The sequence below is a fragment of the Thamnophis sirtalis genome, unplaced genomic scaffold (assembly GCF_051295495.1).
Source record: "Thamnophis sirtalis isolate CommonGarterSnake01/CBP01778 unplaced genomic scaffold, rThaSir2_p1.2 scaffold_15, whole genome shotgun sequence".
NCBI classification, from domain to species: Eukaryota; Metazoa; Chordata; class Lepidosauria; order Squamata; family Natricidae; genus Thamnophis; species Thamnophis sirtalis.
The window spans coordinates 26896970-26916204 of NW_028261395.1; the positions used below are offsets into that span (position 1 = coordinate 26896970).

Consider the following 19235-nt stretch of genomic DNA (forward strand, 5'->3'; position numbering starts at 1 on the left):
TGCAATAATAAACAAGGAACAGTTAAGCATACAGTATTGTGAGCAAGTTCTATGTACTCTTTATATTTCAAACATATACAAAAGTGTATGGAACTAAGCAAATTCTACTTGTACTACATTGTACTATAAACAATCTTAAATTAGCTCATTTATCGTAAAAATGGTGCAACACTGGTTGAGCTATGCTTTTATGTATGATATTGTTTGCAACATTATTCTTTTGTAAGCTTTGGAAAATACATTCAGAAATCCTTTAGTCATTCTTCCTAGAAGAACTGCGAAAATGCAAATTTATCTGATGTTTAGCCATCAGTAAAGTTGATTAATCCGCCCCCCCCCCTTTTTTTTTCTGGAAATGGTAACATCCATAGCATAGCAGTGACATAAAAATGACAAGTTCATGATGCTGTCCTCACAGAAATTCTGTCATGATGTGCTTCTGTCCTGATGTCTGACACTAGAGCATAAGTCATACCATTTATGTGATAATGTTACCATTTATTGCGGTCATTTGCCCTTGATGCCCACTCATTGGGGGACTGGGGGAGCAATTGATTGTTGTCTTCTACATTTTAAATGGTATTAACTATTGAAGCATATAATGGCCGTATCCTTTCTGCAGGAGAATGCCTAATCGATTGGCTGATTATATGCCATCAAGTCAGTGCTTCTCTGAGTAACCACATAGATAAATTTCCTCCAGGATTCTGATCCTACCTGGTCTTTCATGTCTTCCAATGGGTACATCCATCACCACTATAATTGAATCCATCCATCTTGCTGTTGGTCATCCTTTTTTCCTTTTCCCTCCATCTTTCTCTATATCAGGGGTATCAAACTTGCGATGAATGTTGTCACATGATGTATCACAACTTTTTCCTCTTTGCTAAATTGGGGATGGGCGTGGCCAGCAAGTGATGCTTCTGGGTCGAGGGCTGCGAGTTTCACACCCCTGCTCTATATTGTAGACTTCTTCAGAATCTAGGTGTTTGTGTAATGTGTTTGAAACAAGATAATTTGAGCTTTAATTTGAGTCATTTGTCTTAAGTTTTGTTTGTAGTTTTTTCCCCCCAATGATCCATTTGTTTGTTTTCTTGGTTATTCATGGTTTTCTCAGGAGTCTTCTCCAGCACCAAAAGTTCAGAAGTGTCAATACTCCTTCACACTTGCTTCTTCAGAGTACAATTTTGCTTCCATAGAACGTCATGGGAAAAATTATTGCCTGCACAATTCTTTGTAGGTATAGACACATATCCTAACATCTGCATATATTTTCCAAGGTCTTCATGTCTACTCTGTCAAATATTAGTCTGTGGTGTATTTCTTGGCTGCTGATTCCTTTACTATTGACAGTTGATCCTAAAAGCAAACTATCAGTGACTTCAACATCTTCATTGTGAGTTCTAAAGCTGATTATTATTATTTCAGCCCATCTTTTTTCACTGTGCTTCTTGAATTTTATTACTGAAGCTTGCAGATGATTTGCATTTTTAAAATATATTTGAATTCTTGACAAAAGAAGTAAGATATGTATTTCTTAATTCAGATTACTTACCTGGACCAGATTAAAGTCAATATTTCTCCAAAGGACTATATGTGAGCCAATCCATTAAGGCTGAGTTAAACTCCAAATAGCTCAGTCTTGGCCCTAATATTAGGTAAAATGAGATAGCAGCCACTTTAAGCCCTGAACTTACTATCATTTTTAATTGCTAGCCCAGACCTTGAATAGGAGTCATTTGTCTTCTTTTTAAAATGAGTCTTTGAGGAGATAGTAAATTTTCTTGGCATATACGTGAATCAAGTTTTCAAATCTCCAAACCCCTCATTGTTATCTTAACAAAAGCACATTTTACAAATTGTGCACAGTTCATACACAGGACATATTTCTCAAATTTTATATGACATGCAATTTATTTCCCATGCTGAGGAAAGTGATCATAATTAGGCTAATTAGGTCCATTTTCTCTCCGACTCTGCTGCTCTCCATCAATTTTCTAGTTTACCAATCAGAAATGCAAGTTGAAAACTGTGGACTGAATTTTTTGCCACTTTTCCTTTCATTTGATCAAGGCAGCTTTCAGCAACCGAATTTCAGTCTCCTGCAGCCGTCATAGTACAAGCTTTTACCATTGTTCTCTAGCTTTTTTTAAAAAAAAATCTAAATATCTTTTGCTAATACCTATCAAAACTGCAGTTATGAGATGCATTTTCTTCATTGTATTAAATTGGCTTTCTAGATACATTCAGGAACGTCTTGAACTTTTACATACAGTATATAACAAAGTTTTCATACTCCACATTTTGTTACGTAAGTTATTGCCTGCATTCTCTGTGCTCCCTGATCCCAGTGCTGAATGTGTACAATTGCACTGTAATCATTTCTAGCCTCTCCATATAAATAAGAGTGTTCCAAAATGCACAAACTATTGAAAATGTGCCTTAGGGCAGGACTGTAAAATAGATGGGTTGCAGAATGGTAGAATCCAGTTTTATCAGTCTAATGCAATAAATGATCAGAAAATATATATTCACAATAAATATTAATCCTGAAGTGACACACACATATTTAATTAAATAATACACACCGAGAACTGTTTGTTTACTTACGTGTCCTATTGTAAAGTAATAGAAATCAGGATTTTCTTTTTTAAAAAGAGTTGTGGAATATAATTTTCTTAATGCTGCCAGTTGCATTCTGTCTCTGAGAAACGGTAAAAACATTTTACTCAGCTCAGCACTGTTGCATTTGAAAGCCCTAAATGAAATACATCCTTCTTTCAGTTTGTAGTTCATTTCTTGATAACTAACTTCAGAAGAAAAATAAAACTACTATTTATAAGGGGAAGTGTCTATTATACCTTAAAACATGTTTTCTTTTACCTCAGGAGTAATAATATATGCTTCTAAAACATCATTGCGTATTCTCGTTTTTATCCCTTCTAGAAACATCATCAGTTTTGGTATCTATAAAAAATTCTTATTTACATTAACATGACAAAATAAGATCTTACAGAATCTATGCAGTAGGAAGAAAATTTAATAAAATTGATAATCCTTGTCTAGACATAGGCATCTGAAGTGTTTTTCTTCATTTGTTCCTCATATTTTATTTGGAAGGATGAGCTTCAGGTGTTTTTCCCCCCACTCTGAACATCTTCCAAATATGAAGTTCTGTAATTTTTCAGGATTGGCTTAACTGTGATGCTGGAGATCTGAATCAGAAAGGAAATCTAGAGCTGCCTATAGTGAAACAAGTGGAAATGTGCTGATGATAGCCATAGGGTGACTATTTCATTAAACTTCTGAAAGATGTTTTGATCTCTTTTTTCATCACATGAAAGGGAATGGTGGGGGAGGTGATGAATCACTCTGTTTGTGGATAAAACTGCAAAGAATCCAACATCGGGGGAGGTGAATGAAAATTAGAGTTTATTGCTGTTGTTTATTCTGAACTGCATCTGAAGAGAAGTAGACAATATTTATAATCCAAATTATTATAAACAGAACATCAATGAAGCAGGCAGGCAGGACCAGGGGAAACGTGATAGCAGTCTTCCAATACTTGAGGGGCTGCCACAGAGAGGAGGGGGTTCAAGCTATTTTTCAAGGCACCTGAAGGCCAGACAAGGAATAATGGGTGGAAACTGAACAAGGAGAGATTCAACCTGGAAATAAGGATAAATTTTCTGATAGTAAGAACAATCAATCAATGGAACATCTTGCCTTCGGAAGTTGTGGGAGCTTCATCATTGGAGGCTTTCAAGAAGAGATTGGACTGCCATTTATCAGAAATGGTGTAAGGTCTCCTGCTTGGGTAAGGGTTTGGACTAGATGACCTACAAGGTTCCTTCCAACTCTTTTAATCTGTAATCAGTATATTACACAATTCTATCAGTTTATTGCTATGCTTTGTAAAAAGCATAGTGAGATTTATTTTTTCCTATTACTTGTAATTCTGCTTAAACAAATCCAGGAAGATTCATGAACATCAGTTATTCTATTGTTGAGATTTGATTTCCTTTATCATATACATTATATTAGCAACCATTAATCTTAGCATCCATATTTCCAGCTGATCTCCTTATCAGCTAGGAAAAGAACACCAGTTGTGAAACAGATGCTTCATTGGCATCATGTAAACACCAGGGTCACCAGCATTGTTATAATCCCACTGCAATTTAATGAAATTCGTCTTCTTTCATCTGGCACAGAGCAAAAATTGTACACTTACCAAACCTGGCAGTGTTCCTTCTATTCTCAGAGGAATTCTGCCTGGGAATAGCTCCAGGTTTTCAAACAAATGCCCCTAACTGTTAACTCAGCCTTTCCCAAGATGCTACATTATCTGCAAATGAGATAAAATATAACCTAAAGTTGCCTATTACTCCTTTTTTAAAGTATGTAGTATACACTCAGTCAAAGTGGATAGATGGTGGGTTTTTTGCTTTCTAGATCGGAGTGATATCAAAGGATAGCAGACACCTTGAAGAGGAATGAGCAATGTTTTATTTATTTATTTATTTGTTTGTTTGTTTATTTATTTATTTTATCAAACATGTCTGAGATAACAGGTATAAGTATAAACATGAGCCTGAACAGAGAAAATGGGTAGGAATAAATGGGAACAATAGGACAGGGACGGTAGGCACGCTGTTGTGCTTATGCTTGCCCCCTTACAGACCGCTTAGGAATGGGGTAAGGTCAACAGTAGACAGTTTGAGGTTGAAGCTGTGAGGGTTTGAGGCTGTAACAACGGACCCAAGTAGAGCATTCCAGGCATTGACCACTCTGTTGCTGAAGTCGTATTTTCTGCAATCGAGTTTGCAGTGGTTTACCTTGAGGTTGTATCTATTGTTTGCCCGTGTATTATCGAGGTTGAAGCTGAAGTAGTCTTTGATAGGACGTAGCTGGCAATTTTGTGTACTATGCTTATGTCAGACCATAAGCAGCATAGTTCTAGGTTCTTCAAACCCAAAATTTCGAGTCTGATGGCATAAGGGATTCTATTGTGAGTAGAGGAGTGGAGTTCTGGCAGTATAACTGGAACTTAGTCCCAGAGTTGTGGAGATGGCCTTGAGGCAAATACCAGAAGCTGTTATACAAACAAAATGTGCAGAAACGTTCCTTAAGCCTTGGGAAAGGGATAGTGTTGGGAAGAGAATCAGGGTGGCTCTTAATCCTCTTATGTAAGTATTTGTGTACCTCTTTTATTGTTTTCTGTATAGTAATTGGTATATTTCCTTTTGAATTTCATCCCTGATCTACTTGCTTTCCTCAACCTGGTGCTTTCCCATTTGTTATTAAACTACATGTCCCAGCATCCTCGTAACCTAAGGGTTAACAGGAGTTTCTGTGTGCCTAATAAAGTAGACAAGATCTGATAGCTGAATAGAGTTTGTTTTCCTGTTAGATAAGACTCTTATATGTGATTAATATTTATATGTATATACATATACATATTATATAAATAGAGAAAATAGGGAATTATGTTTCCAAGGCAGGGGTGGGTTCCGGCTTTTGTTACTGCTGGTTCGCTCAGGGACATGCTGCACATGCATGCTTAATAAACGCAAGCTTTTATTACTCATTTTCCCCTCTTGGAGTATATATAAGTGAGGCAGGTCTTTTTATAGTTTCAGTGTAGTAAAATCTACCTAGCAACTTGTAACAAAAAAAAAATCCAATTGCTTTCATGAATGAGTGTCCAGTTACTGAGCTCGTCCTTGACATGGTAACTACAGTAATTTAAAGTTTACCTCTGGGTTGAAAGACTGGACAGATAATAGAAAAGTATAGAAAAATGAAATGCTATAGGTAAAAGACACAAGATCTATATTTCTTTTTTCTCTATCCAGAGTTTGTTGTAACTTCTGTCATTAATTAGAGGATAAATCATTTTGTTCATATAACCTCTCTGACCCTTCAGATTGCTCTTTCTTCATGATATTCTGATGTTGTAACCAAGATTGCTAATAATTTAATTGCTGCTTTTCTCATTATTTTTAAACTATTGTTTCTGCTCAGTGTTTGGGGCATCCAAGATGTGACAAGAAAGGTCACTGACTTTGTTTTTCTCTAGTTGACGTCCCATATTTTTTCTTATATAAGACGCTACTTTTTCTTAAAAACATTTACTTGAAAATGGAGGGGCATCTTATACACAGAAGAAGCACATACTGGATGAGCCTCTATCCTATAGTGCCGCTCTATCATTCCTCTCTATTGTAGTTATTTCCTATATCACATTGCCACTGTAGGTTTCATCTCTATTGTTCCTGTGATGTATTTCCTGTTCCTGTTGTATTATTCACTCTGAACAGTGATTGCTTCTAGTGTCTTCTTTTACAAGAAACTACATGAAACATGGGGACATCTTAGAGATTGAAAAATATGGTATATATATTTTTGCCAGTGATGGGAAAGAAGAAAATTGACAAGTGTTGGAATGGGCTGACAAGTTTCGTGTACCAGATAAATGTGCTAAACTTTAATTTGTAAGATATTCAGAGGTGAGGAACCAATTTTAGTTTATAAAGAGCTTGGGTTAGTTTATAGCCTTGTTTATGTGCATGTGTGTTTTTGTGTGGATGTTTGCAAGATAGGTAGGTAGGTAGATAAGATAGATAGATAATGATAGATAGATAATGATAGATAGTCATAGGTAGTCATAGATAGATAATGATAGATAGTCATAGATAGTCATAGGTAGTCATAGATAGATAATCAAAGATAGTCATGGATGATGATAGTCATAGATATAGATAGATAGATAGATAGATAGATAGATAGATAGATAGATAGATAGATAGATAGATAGTCATAGATAGAGAGGTAGATGAGAGATATTGTGCTAGCTGCCATAAAATCATTAGTGAATTCATAATAGATACATAGGAACCTTGGATATCTAGTGGACGATTACTTAAACATGAGCCAGCTGGTAGCAGCCAATATATATATATATATACAATCTTTGGTTGTATAAACAAAGGCATAGAATCAAAATCATGTGATGCATTAGTACCACTTTATAAAGCCTTCATAAGACCACATCTGGAATACTGCAACCAGTTTTGAATAGCTTGAATAGCATCCGCATTACAAAATAGATGTTGAGACTTTGGAAAAAGTGCAAAGAAGAGCAACTAAGATGATTAAGGGCCTGGAGATAAAAGCATATGAAGAATGGTTTGCAGGAATTGGGTATGGCCAGTCTAGAGAAAAGAAAGACTAGGGGTGACATGATAGCAATATTCCAGTATTTGAAGAACTGCCACAAAGAAGAGAGGGTCATCTTATTCTCCAAAGCACCTGAGCGCAGGACAAGAAACAATGGATGGAAGGATGTGTTGTGTTTGTTTTGAAAATTAAAAATTAAAAAAAGAAAAGAAACAATGGATGGAAACAAATCAAGGAAAGAAGCAACCTGAAATGAAGGAGAAACTTTCTAACAGTGAGAACAATTAACCAGTGGAACAGCTTGCCTTCAGTAGTCCTAGGTACTTCATCACTGGAGGTTTTTAAGAAAAGATTTGACAGCCGCCTGTCTATAATTATATACAGTCTCCTGCTTGAGCAGGGGGTTGGACTAGAAGACATCCAGGGCCACTTCAAACTCTATTCTGATTAACTGAAAAAAGATCTCATTTGAGATAGATTTTTCTAAAATCTTTAAAGCCCTATTTTTTTTTCTTCCCAATGCTTGTGGGCATATTGTTCTAGCCTCACTAAAGTCAATTCTTCCTTCCTTTGTCTTGCAAATTCAACTACTTAAATATCATTCAGGTAAGCCCACTTTTTACCTCATTTTAGTGAAATCTATGGAAATACACAACTTGCTTTGGTCATTTCAATGAAATATATAATAAAAATAACCTCAACACTCATGGAAGTCAATAAAATTTCACTTGCTTTCAGCAGGATTTAATTTGAGAATCTATTGGTGTAGCAAGAATTTTGAAGTGTTGAAGACAATTGGGAAGAAGAAAATGGTAAGATATATAAGACTGTATTACAGAGGCCCATTGTAGCCCCATGGGGCTTCTGGCCCCATTCAAAGTGCTGACTGGAGTTATAAAACTCTACTTAGCTCAGGACCTGATTAAACATCTCTTCCTGTTTTTATCTATGATTTATATTTTGTACAGAGGCACTTTCTAAACGCTTCAGTGGAAAAAATACTGTGATAAAGAGGGACTCTTTCCCATGTAACCAACATGTGTAATGGTGAACTACAGCTAGAGGTAGATATTGATCAACATCAAAATCATCTCCTCCCACAACACAAAAAACAAGGACAAATAATTGCTTCATTGACTAGTGTTTTTTGGAAATTTGATTTTGACCCAGGAATCTAGAAATTGTTCAAGTAACACCCTAAAATTATGAAGAAGAAGATTTACTATGCATATGGCACTTAATTACTTATCTTTGATGTATTATAAGAAAATGATTTCAGTTGCTTGAATTTCTCTTTCCTTTGCCTCATATTTTAAAACATTCTCTAAGCTATTCTAAAGTTATTTTATAAAGAAAAGTGGTAAAAATTGCAAATGCAATTCTAGCATATCTAAAACATCAGCATAAAAATAATATAATAATGACGTTTTGGAATGTCTGTGGCAAGTTAAGAGGATATTTCCATATAAATGAGATTTCTAATTTTTAAGTTATTAAAGCTACAAAATTTTGACCTTCCCAATTTGTGTAAGATCAAGCCATCTTATTCTGCCAGAGCCACTGCCTTTATGCAGTCCATCATTGTTTACTATTAACTGGCAGTGGCTTGTCAAAATCATTATTGAAGGCATCAAATCCCCTATCCCTTAAAAAAAACATAAATACCCAATACTTTTTGTTCCCAAAGACCTCTATTTGGGCAAGTTGATTTTCTGGTATATGATATGTTCTTTAAATTTTGGGGAGATAATAGCTTGTTCTTTCTCAGCATATTAAGTTGTATAATTTTGTTTAGTCCTTTCTTCCATGTGTGTGTGTGTGTGTGTGTGTGTGTGTGTGTGTGTGTGTGTGAGAGAGAGAGAGAGAGAGAGAGAGACAGACAGACAGACAGACAGACAGACAGACAGACAGACATCAGTCCTGTGTCATCTGCAGAGAGGGATCACATTTGGGTCACATTTTTCTTTATGAGGGAAAAGTATCTGACCAAGACAATGTACATACCACTACTTTATTTACATCTACTGTCTAATTGTTACTATTTGCTCCTCCTCAGTATCATCCAACAATTTACACTGACTCCTATTCACATCCTTATCACCTCCCTGATATTTACTTCTAAAATCTTTTTCATACAAATTCATTCCATTCATTTGAAGAAGTGAATGGAATAATGAAATTGTATGTGTTAATAAAATTGTATGTGATAATTTTATTATCACATGCAATTTCATTATTCCATTCATCCCAAAAGTATGACTTTTGTTACACTTTGCCTTCATAGTACAGCGGATGATAGATCTAAGTCCCAACAATTCTTTACTCAGGTTTATTCACTTTTGCTATAACAGCATTCCAAGTACCAGTTCTATGAAAAGCAATTGAATGAGATGCAAGCTATATATATTCTTAGATGCTAATAATTGGCTAGAAGAATCATTTGGATGTCTGCATGTTCCTTTCAGAGAGTCAGTTTAGGTTTGTAACTAAGTTAAAAGAAAACTCCTGTATATTTTGTAATTTTTTAAAAGGAAATCTTCCAGAACAGGAAGTGGTTCATGATATTCCAAGGATATTTTAGGGGAAAAATAGAATGTTCTGCATTTCTATGTTGTTGTTGTTAGTTGCAAAGTCATGTCTGACCCATCGCGACCCCATGGACAACATTTCTCCAAGCCTTCCTGTCCTCTACCATCCTCTGGAGTTCATTTAAGCTCACGCCAACTGCTTTAGGGATTCTATCCAGCCACCTCATTCTCTGTTGTCCCCTTTTTCTTTTGCCCTCAATCTTTCCCAGCATTAGGCTCTTCTCCTAATTAGGTGGCCAAAGTATTTGAGTTTCCTCTTCAGGACCTGGCCTTCTAAAGAGCAGTCAGGATTGATCTGCTCTAGGACCAGGGGTGGGTTTCAAAAATTGTTCGAACCTACTCGGTGGATGTGGCCTCCTTTGTGGGAGTGGCTTGCTACACATGTGACCGGATGGGAGTGGCTTGCTAATGCCGCTGCCGCTAACGCCGCCGCTAACGCCGCCGCTGCTAACGCTGCCCCCCCCCCCACCCGCCTTCGGCCGTGTAGTGCACGCGAGCCCGCGGCTTTTGTAAGGGAAGGCCTGGAGGCCTTCTCTCACGAAAGCTAGGCCACCCCCCCACTTCAGCCGCTACCGTCGCCGCCGCTAATGCCGCCGCCGCTAACACCGCCGCTAACGCCGTCCCCCCACCCAGCTTCGTCTGCGTAGTGCACGCGAGCCCGCAGCTTTTGTGAGCGAAGGCCTGGAGGCCTTCCCTCATGAAAGCTGAGCCACCGCCACCCACCCGAAGCCTCCCGAGTCCCGCTGCTGGGGCTTTGTTGCTTACCTGAGGGGGAAGCAGCAAGCGAAGGCCGAAGGGAATTTTTAAATGGAGGTCAAGTGCGAAAAAAGCTTTGCTTCGCCTCCAGCCCGCTCACTGATTGGCTGGACGCCAGCCAATCAGTGAGCGGCAGGCTGGGCTTAGTGCGGACGGGCGGGGGAGCGAGGGAGCGAGCTGCGGATGGGCGGGGGAATGAGCAAGTGAGCTGCGACGCGCCGGCAAAAGGGCGCTTTGCAGCAACAGGGGCCAGGACCGGTACCGGCGTTCCCGGAAGTTAATTATTTCCGGGTTCACCGACGAACCGGTTCATGCGAACCGGTACGAACCGGGAGGAACCCACCCCTGTCTAGGACTGACCGGTTTGATTGCCTTGCAGTCCAAAGGACTTTCTATATGATTTCTCTATAATATTCCATATCTGAAATATTTTACACATCCCCATGCTTGATTATATACCCTTACTTTATATGAGCCACATTGGCACAGTGGTTAGAGTGCAGTTCTGCAGACTACTTATGCTGCCTGCTGGCTGCCTGCAATTTGGCAGTTCAAATCTTATCAGGGTCAAGGTTGACTTAGCCTTCCATCCTTCTGAGGTAGGTAAAATGAGGACCCAGGTTGTTGGGGGCAAGAGGCTGACTCTGTAAACCACTTAGAGAGGGCTGTAGAGCACTGTAAAGCAGTATATAAGTGCTATTGCTATTGTTTCTTGTTTCTTTTTATCTTTAAAATATATTCAGGTATCTTTGCTTCCCATTTAAATAATCTTGATGGCACTTGTATTTGCTTAATTGTATTGAACTAATACTATTTCACTGATAATATTTCAGATATTTTCCAATTAGAATAAAGAATATTTTCAATGGTTAACATTTTTAAATGAGTCAATGATCTCACAATACATTTTAGATTTATATGTTCTAAATGTTGCATATGCAAGTAATTGAGCATTTTACTTTTGATTGTGATTCTAATAGTATCATTGGTGACAGAGGGGAATGGGTATGCATGCAGTATTGAATCCTATTATAACAATAAGAGAAGATGCTACCAATGTGAAACTGCAGATGTTTTGAAGCTATAATTACCTTTGGCAGTTCCTGTTCACTGTTACTATTTCTTTCTTTACCTTTTCAGCAAATTATCTTAACAGTTTTTAATAAACTGAAAGGATTTTGTTCAATAGATGTTGACAGTCTTTATTGAGACAAAGGTTTTTTTTCAACCTAAGGAAAGTTCAATACAGTACTGGAAGAATATAACATAATTCTTCGCTAGTCTTTGTGTGCAACACTTCTCACTCTGGCAGTACAGCTGATAACCTGTACAGGTACAACATTCTACAGTGTTTACACCTGCCAGCATAAAGAAGAATTGAAAGGCAACAAAGAGCATAAAAGGTTTTGGGGGTCTACTGAATCATCAATCCAGATTTACAGATTAGAAATCCTGTGATGTGATTTCACTATTAGACTGTAGTAAACTTTGTTCATGATAACAAGTTCTTCTGTGACAACTTGAGTGGACTCTTAATTAAAAAGTGGCTTGTGGTTTTTCTTACAGGAACTGTCTTTTGAAATTACCCGTAACATTCCCAATTAATACTGCTATATTTAAGTCCCCACTTAAATGGGGACACCATGGTGATTATAAGTCCAAGGACCAGTTACAATTTTATTTTTTTTCAATGCTGTTGTAACTTTGAATGGCACTAACCAAGGCAGTCATTAAATGATGACTATCTCTATATAAGGTGTGTGTGTGTGTGTGTGTGTGTGTGTGTGTGTGTGTGTGTGTGTTCCTGCATAATTCTGAAATGCCTCGAGCAATTTCAACCAAACTTGGTACACTGATGAAACTTACTCTCTGGAAATACTGTGGGGGTAAGACACCTCTTTGGGGAGTGGGCGGTGTTCTGTTAAGATACAACTTGTTGTGCCTTAAAATGGCTTCTACCGTATTGCCTTAAAATGGCTTCTATTATACTGTGCTGTGGAGTTGCCATGGTAAAGGCTTCACAGTACTCCACAAGAAAGCTCCCTCTGGTAAGGGGGAAAATCCAACATTAGAAATTGCAGCGACTCATCAGACACCGGGCTCATATTACCACATGTGGTGGACTTGTATTGAAGCCAAAAGATACTGGACTAAAATTCACATGTGGTTGGAGAAAATGATACATAAACACATGGATCTTAAACCAGAGATTTTTTTTATTGGGAATTATACCAGAAATCTATAACAAAGACTTAAAATATTTGATTGTAAACGTTTTAACAGCAGCTAGAATCGTATTTGCAAAAAACTGGAAAAATGAAACAATACCAAAACAGGAAGAAGTTATTCGAAAAATAATGGAGTGTGCTGAAATGAATAAATTGACATTTGAAATTAAAGAACAAGAAGACGAGCAATTTTATAAGATACGGGATTTGTTTTATCAGTGGCTGGGAAAAAAACCTGGAAATGAAAAATGTTTTACTTATGTTTTAATTGAAGGAGTTAAGTGATAATACAATAATACAATTATGTTGTGAAATAGATTAATAATGATACAATGAAAGACTGATATATATGAATTGAATAATTTAGAACTTTTTGTTTTAAAATGGATAAGAATAACAATGAATTTATGTATACTTGATAGAAGATTGGTGATATAATGTATAACTCTAAGTATATATTATAAAGATATCCTGCTGTTGATAAATAATTTTAATAAGGAAGTAATCAAAAATTGGTATATATATATATATGAAGTGAGTATTTAGAATACCTTGTTGAAAAATGAAGGAATACCATCTTTGTTTGAATGTTTGATGTACAAGGATAATAATGAACATAAACATACTCGATAGATGATTGGTGGGATTATACATAATTGAAAATAGTGATATACAAATATAAATAGTTGGTAAAAAAATTATATTGTAAAAATATTCAGAATGGGATAAGTGATTATATAAAGGTATATTGTTATTAAACAGACAATCAAGAATGTAAGGAAATTAGGTTTATTGAAAAGAAAGAAATATTAATTGTAATTGAATATATGTTGTACAATGAAAGTGAGGTATTTAGTTATATTAGATGGAAAATCTGTGATTGTATATGTAATTGAGAATATGGATGCAAAAACACTTGTAACCAAACGACAAGCTGTATGTAATGGATGAGAATTTTTTTATGTTGGTTTTTTTAATGTTTAAAAATAAAAAAATGCAAAAAAAGAAAAAAGAAATTGCGGCGACATTCATGGAAGGATGGTTGGGATAAATAAATACCTGGGCAGTGCCAGGTTACCATCTGTTCCTAATAAAATGCATCTCACCAAATCAGTTGGATGTCAAGGGGCTTGATTATAACCCAAGCAATCGGAGGACAAAAGATTAAGGTTTTCTGTGATTGTATCAAAATTTACTAATAATGTTTTTCCTCATCCTTTTTCAGGTGGCTAATCTTGCTTGCTCGGTATCCACAAATGAAGAAGGAATTAATATTGTCCAAACAGCAGCCAATCACTTGGAGACCTTATGCCCTCAGGTATGATTTCTCTCTTTTTACTACATGTAAATACATAAACACATAGAATTATTTTTCATTCACACAATGAATGCTATTTGCAGTTTGAGAATAAGATTCATAATGCATCCTTGCATGATGTGTGATATTTTCCCCCATTATCTCTCATCTTTTTTGAAGGAGACTATGCTGCTTAAACTAAGAAAGGTTTAGTCTGCCTTAGATCATCTTTCAGCCTCTCCTGTTCATTTAAGCTGCAATCTTTGCCTCATTGATCAGAATATATACGTATATTCCCTTTAAACAAAAGTCTTGACAGTATAATTTATTAGCACTTAAATAAACCTCTCAGACTTTCCCTTGCTGTAGCTTCATTATTCAGGACTGAAATTGCTTTTTGTAGATAAAATGTAGGAGAGGATCAGGATCTCTTCACTGGCTCCATCCTTGAGTTCCATCAAGCTAATCAGTAGCTTACTGTTGTGGCCCGCCAGCAGCCAGCAAAGCTGGCAGCAGACTCAGACAGTGAGGAAGTTGGGGAGGAACATGGGCTAGTCCTGGAGTCTGGGGAAGGCTCTAATGAGCACTCTGCGTTGGAGACAGAGATGTGGCCCGGGCTGTCTAACAGTTTTCAGCTGCCTTCGGAGTTGGATATCTGGGGCAGAAGAACAGCTGGAGCCTGTTCCCAATGTGCGCATGCACAGGGCTGCCAGGAGAAGGGAACAGTTAAGGAACAATGGTAAACTCAGGAATAAAGGCATAGGTGGATGGTGAATTGCCCCTCTGATTGGGAATAAAAAGGAAAAAAAGGGAAGTAGAGTTTGTAGGAGATAATTAGTTCAATTCATTAAGGTGAAGATTTGTTCCTGACTTCTTAATTGCTGCTACAGAGTGGCATTTGGAAGATATCGGCCTGGCAGCTCTCCAAGCTCGATAAAGGTCTGTAGTTGTGAAATCTCACGAAAGACAGTTTGCTGGGACTTTGCTGGAGAGGAATTCCCTTTAATCTAAATAAAAGAGGTTTTATCGGGACGAGGAGTCTGCTTCATGATCTTGGGAAGCCTAGGTCAGAACAATTTCATGCATACAATTGTGCATATAATCCAGAGGCACTTTGCCTTTCTATATTATGTGTTATTCTGGGTGTCAAGGGGTACTGACTATAACCTCTCATGCTCTACAAGGCATGATCTCCCTTAGTTCTCCTGTGCATCCCACAGGACGGAGGACACTTGCACATTCCACTCCAGCCCCCTTTTCGCAAATACTGTCATCTTGTGTGCCTTTGAAAGCATGCCTTTCCCATTGTAGCCCCTCCCCTATGGACACCCTCACTCCTAGGATCCTATAGGTCCCTGTCCTTTCATCCTCCAGACAACACTTAAAACCTTGGTCTTCCCCCAGACCAGGTTGGGATGGGAGTTAAGAGTGCAAACTGGCCGCTGCACCAGGTTTTTTGATTTTATTTTTTATTGCTATTGGTTTTTATACCACTTTATATTGTTTTAGGCCATTTTATTGGTTATTTGCCATCCAGAGTTTTTTTTAAAAAACATGTGCAGTGTCAGCGTTCCAATTAATGCAGCCATTTCAAAGCAGAACTCCGAGACAGGTTGATTCCTCAAAAAACAGCTTTATTAGGAAGTATCATCTTGATACAACTGGTGAAAAGCCAACTCTAAATGTTCCCATGCTTTTCGCCACATTAAAAAGTAAATGTTTCCTGTTTTCCAAAACAATAAATCACATTGTCCAATCTGGATACTAGTTGGTTGCCAGGTTGCTTCTCTCCTCCTCCACTGGCCAGCCACCTGTTGGAATGTCTCTGACTCACCAAAGAGCTATTCTGTTTTTCAACATAGCCCCTCTTTCACTACAACACCCCCCCTCCCTTTAGCTGTGTCAGCCGGAAGCCCTGAGAAAAGAAATGGCCGCTTCCAGTTCGGCTTTTTTTAATATAAAATTATGTTTTTTAATATAAATAATTTATGTAAACAGCAAGGCTGGCTCCCACTGTATGGCCTAGAAGGGATATCTGGGCTACACAATTTGAATGATTATTAGATGACGCCATAGGGACGCGGTGGCTCAATGACTAAGACACTGAGTTTGTTGATCAGAAATGTCAGCAGTTCAGTGGTTTGAATCCCTAGTGCCACATAATGGAGAGAGCTCCTGTTATTTGTCCCAGCTTCTGCCAACCTAGCAGTTTGAAAGCATGTAAAAATGCAAGTAGAAAAATAGGAACCACCTTTGGCGGGAAGGCAACAGTGTTCCGTGCATTTTCAGCATTTAATCATGCCAGTGACATGACTATGGAGACGTCTTCGGACAGCACTGGCTCTTCAGCTTTGAAACGGAGATGAGGTCCGCCCCCTGGAGTCAAAAATGACTAGCATATATGTGCAAGGGGAACCTTTACCTTTACCTAGATGGCGCCAGACAGTTGGAATTGGATGTATCTTTGTTGACATGTAAAGTCCATTTGGAATTTTGTCTAGATATGAAACTTTTAATATTAGAAATTGTTATCCACAGCAGCCCTGTGCATATTTATATGAACAAAAATGATACAAAGCTTACTCCCACGTAAAACTGGTATAGGAATGTGGCTTTAGTTCCACAATTGATAAACACATGCAAGTTACCATAGATAATCACGGATAAGCTGACCTTTGAAATTTCAACCAAGATATTATGAAAAAATGTTTCGCCCAGGGATAAGCAATCATTGAATCGCAGGCAGGAAACTGCAAATGGTTATATCCTCATTTATAAAGTTGTGTGATACTAATATCATGACAGGCTTTAAAAATCTGAGCTTTGTTTGCAGAAAAGTCAAACCCAAATTTGGTGTGCATTTTGGAACTTAAAATTCTTGGTTTATCAGTGAGTATATGTAATATCTGTTATCAAACTATCTTCTCAGCTAGCATTAATATAATAATACAGAGCTGCCAAGACTCCTGCTACACAGCATGCCTCATGGGGTGGACCAATTTGAAAAGAACATTCAAACATTTAAATAAATTTGGAAGCATTGTCATCATTCAATGGGAAATTTCTGATTTCTCTATCATCTCTTTGCCCTAGATCTGTGATGGCGAACCTATGGCACATGTGCCACAGGTGGCACGTAGAATCTTCTCTGCGGACCTTCCAGCACACACATGCATGCATGAGGGGTGGGGTTCATGTGTAGAAGGCGCTCATTGCATTTTGGGGGTTAGTGTGCATATGCACGCACCCACACCCCATTTTGGGCCTGGAAGGCCTCCTGTACCAACTTGGAAGCCAAAAATAGGTGGGGCGCGCGCGCAAGCATGTGGGATGTGTGCGGGGGGCAGGACCCACGCATGGGATACTTGCATTGCATTTTGGGGGTGCGCATGCTTTGGGCACAGCACCAAAATGGTTTGCTATCACTGCCCTAGATTGATTAAATCAAATAATGCTTCTCTTTTTTTAATCACCATAGTGGCTGTTGTTGTTAGTGCGTCCTCATATCCATATTTTAAGGCCTGAGAACTCCACTTTTTTGTTTCTTTGGTCTGTGAATAATCATATGCAATGGTTAATGGGAAGGCTGCTCATTCAAACGTGGTTGTGGAGGATATAATTGGTTACAAACCACCATAGAGATATCAGTATGGAAATATGTGGCTCAAAGTCCCCATTGATTTATACCCACGCAAGGAGATATACTGTATGTTGATGATGGGGAAATCATCCTAATAGGAAGGCAAAAATTAATGCATCCAGCCTGGCCAGGGTGAAAGCCCTATGGAATTTCATGATAGACAAATGGCAGGAAGCTGATATGTTTCTGTTGGAAAAGACAAGGTGAGATTTAGATCAGTTCAAAAATCAGTGTCCCAAATATATTGTTTAAGAATCATTGGCTTTATTGTTGTGTTTCCCCAAAAATAAGACAGGGTCTTATTTTCTTTTGACTCCCCAAAATAAGCGCTTGACCTTATTTTCAGGGAGGTCTTATTATTTATGAGGTGTAGGAGGCAGCGAGGGTGGTCATTGCATGGGTGCTTATGTGTTGCAATATTTTCGGGGGGGTTATTTTCAGGGGCGGCCTTACTTTAGCGCATGGTTCAAAAGCCCAATTGGTCTTATTAAGAGGTCTTATTTTCAGGGAAACAAGGTACAGACTAACAGGGAAAGATTATTATAGGCTGCTTCTGATAGCCTGTTTATGTCCCCATTCAGAGTGCCTAGTTTGTGACTCTCACGTTGTTCTTTTGATTTCAGTGTGTATGTCTTGTTCTTGATTTTGTCGTTAATTATCTTCTACTATGATGTCAATGGAGATTCTCAGTCATCCAGGTGATGGTTGTCCCAAAGGTGCTTTTTCAAGAGGCAGCAGGACTTTCTTATTTTTCTTTGAAGACATTTCACTTCTCATCCAAGAAGCTTCTTCAACTCTGACTGGATGGCGGGAAATGGAAGTATTCATATTCCTTGCAGACAGCTCGTCATTTGAATTCTTTTAGAAAATTGTTGAGTCACTTGGAGGTTTGTCTGTGTTCTCAGGGTCACCTGAGTAGTGCAGCAGGGTGTGGAGCCTTCTTGGAACTGCTGAAAGGACTGTTGTGAAGTTGTGTTTTCTGCCCTGTGCCCCTTCACTGTTGAATGCAGGTGTGGGCTGATGGTGATGAGTCTGTGTTTGTCTCCATCTCAAACTGACTACAAACTGCAAACTACAAGAACCATTTGCACAACACAGACTCATCCCCAACAGCTTGTGCAGGGCAGAGAACATCCTGCAGGGGGCACATTTTGAAAAGGTGTAATGGACATTTAATTGATTCCTAATTAAAATTGCCAATTGGCCACCATCTGTGTCTAAGCAGGTATCTGTAACCTAGGACTTTCACTTCCCCTACAGTTTTAAGACCTCCAGGTGGTATTTCGTTTGAAAATACAGGTATTTATGGGAGTTTCAATTTTTATCCCAGTTTATATCAAGAATGGTGTTATAATGTTGGCAGATTTTTGCAGCTATCTGTTTTTATCCTTATATCCATTGTTGCTTTACGGAAGCACAAATAAGAGACATATTCCTCTATAGCAATATTTTTCTTAACTGCCTCAATGCAGATGAGCTCTGTATGTTATAATTATATTTTAACACTAATCTAATATTATATGACAATTAAAAACATCAATCAC

At 37.9% G+C, this 19235-nt stretch overlaps 1 protein-coding gene across 2 annotated transcripts in view; it reads left to right on the forward strand.

Moving 5' to 3' along the window:
• CTNNA3 (catenin alpha 3) overlaps positions 1-19235 on the forward strand; it is an 869421-nt gene that overhangs the window by 506799 nt on the left and 343387 nt on the right. For both annotated transcript variants that reach the window (XM_087702521.1, XM_087702520.1), the window contains one exon: positions 13980-14072. In XM_087702521.1, coding sequence (XP_087558647.1) covers positions 13980-14072 — 93 coding nt within the window. The remainder of the gene's footprint in view (positions 1-13979; positions 14073-19235) is intronic.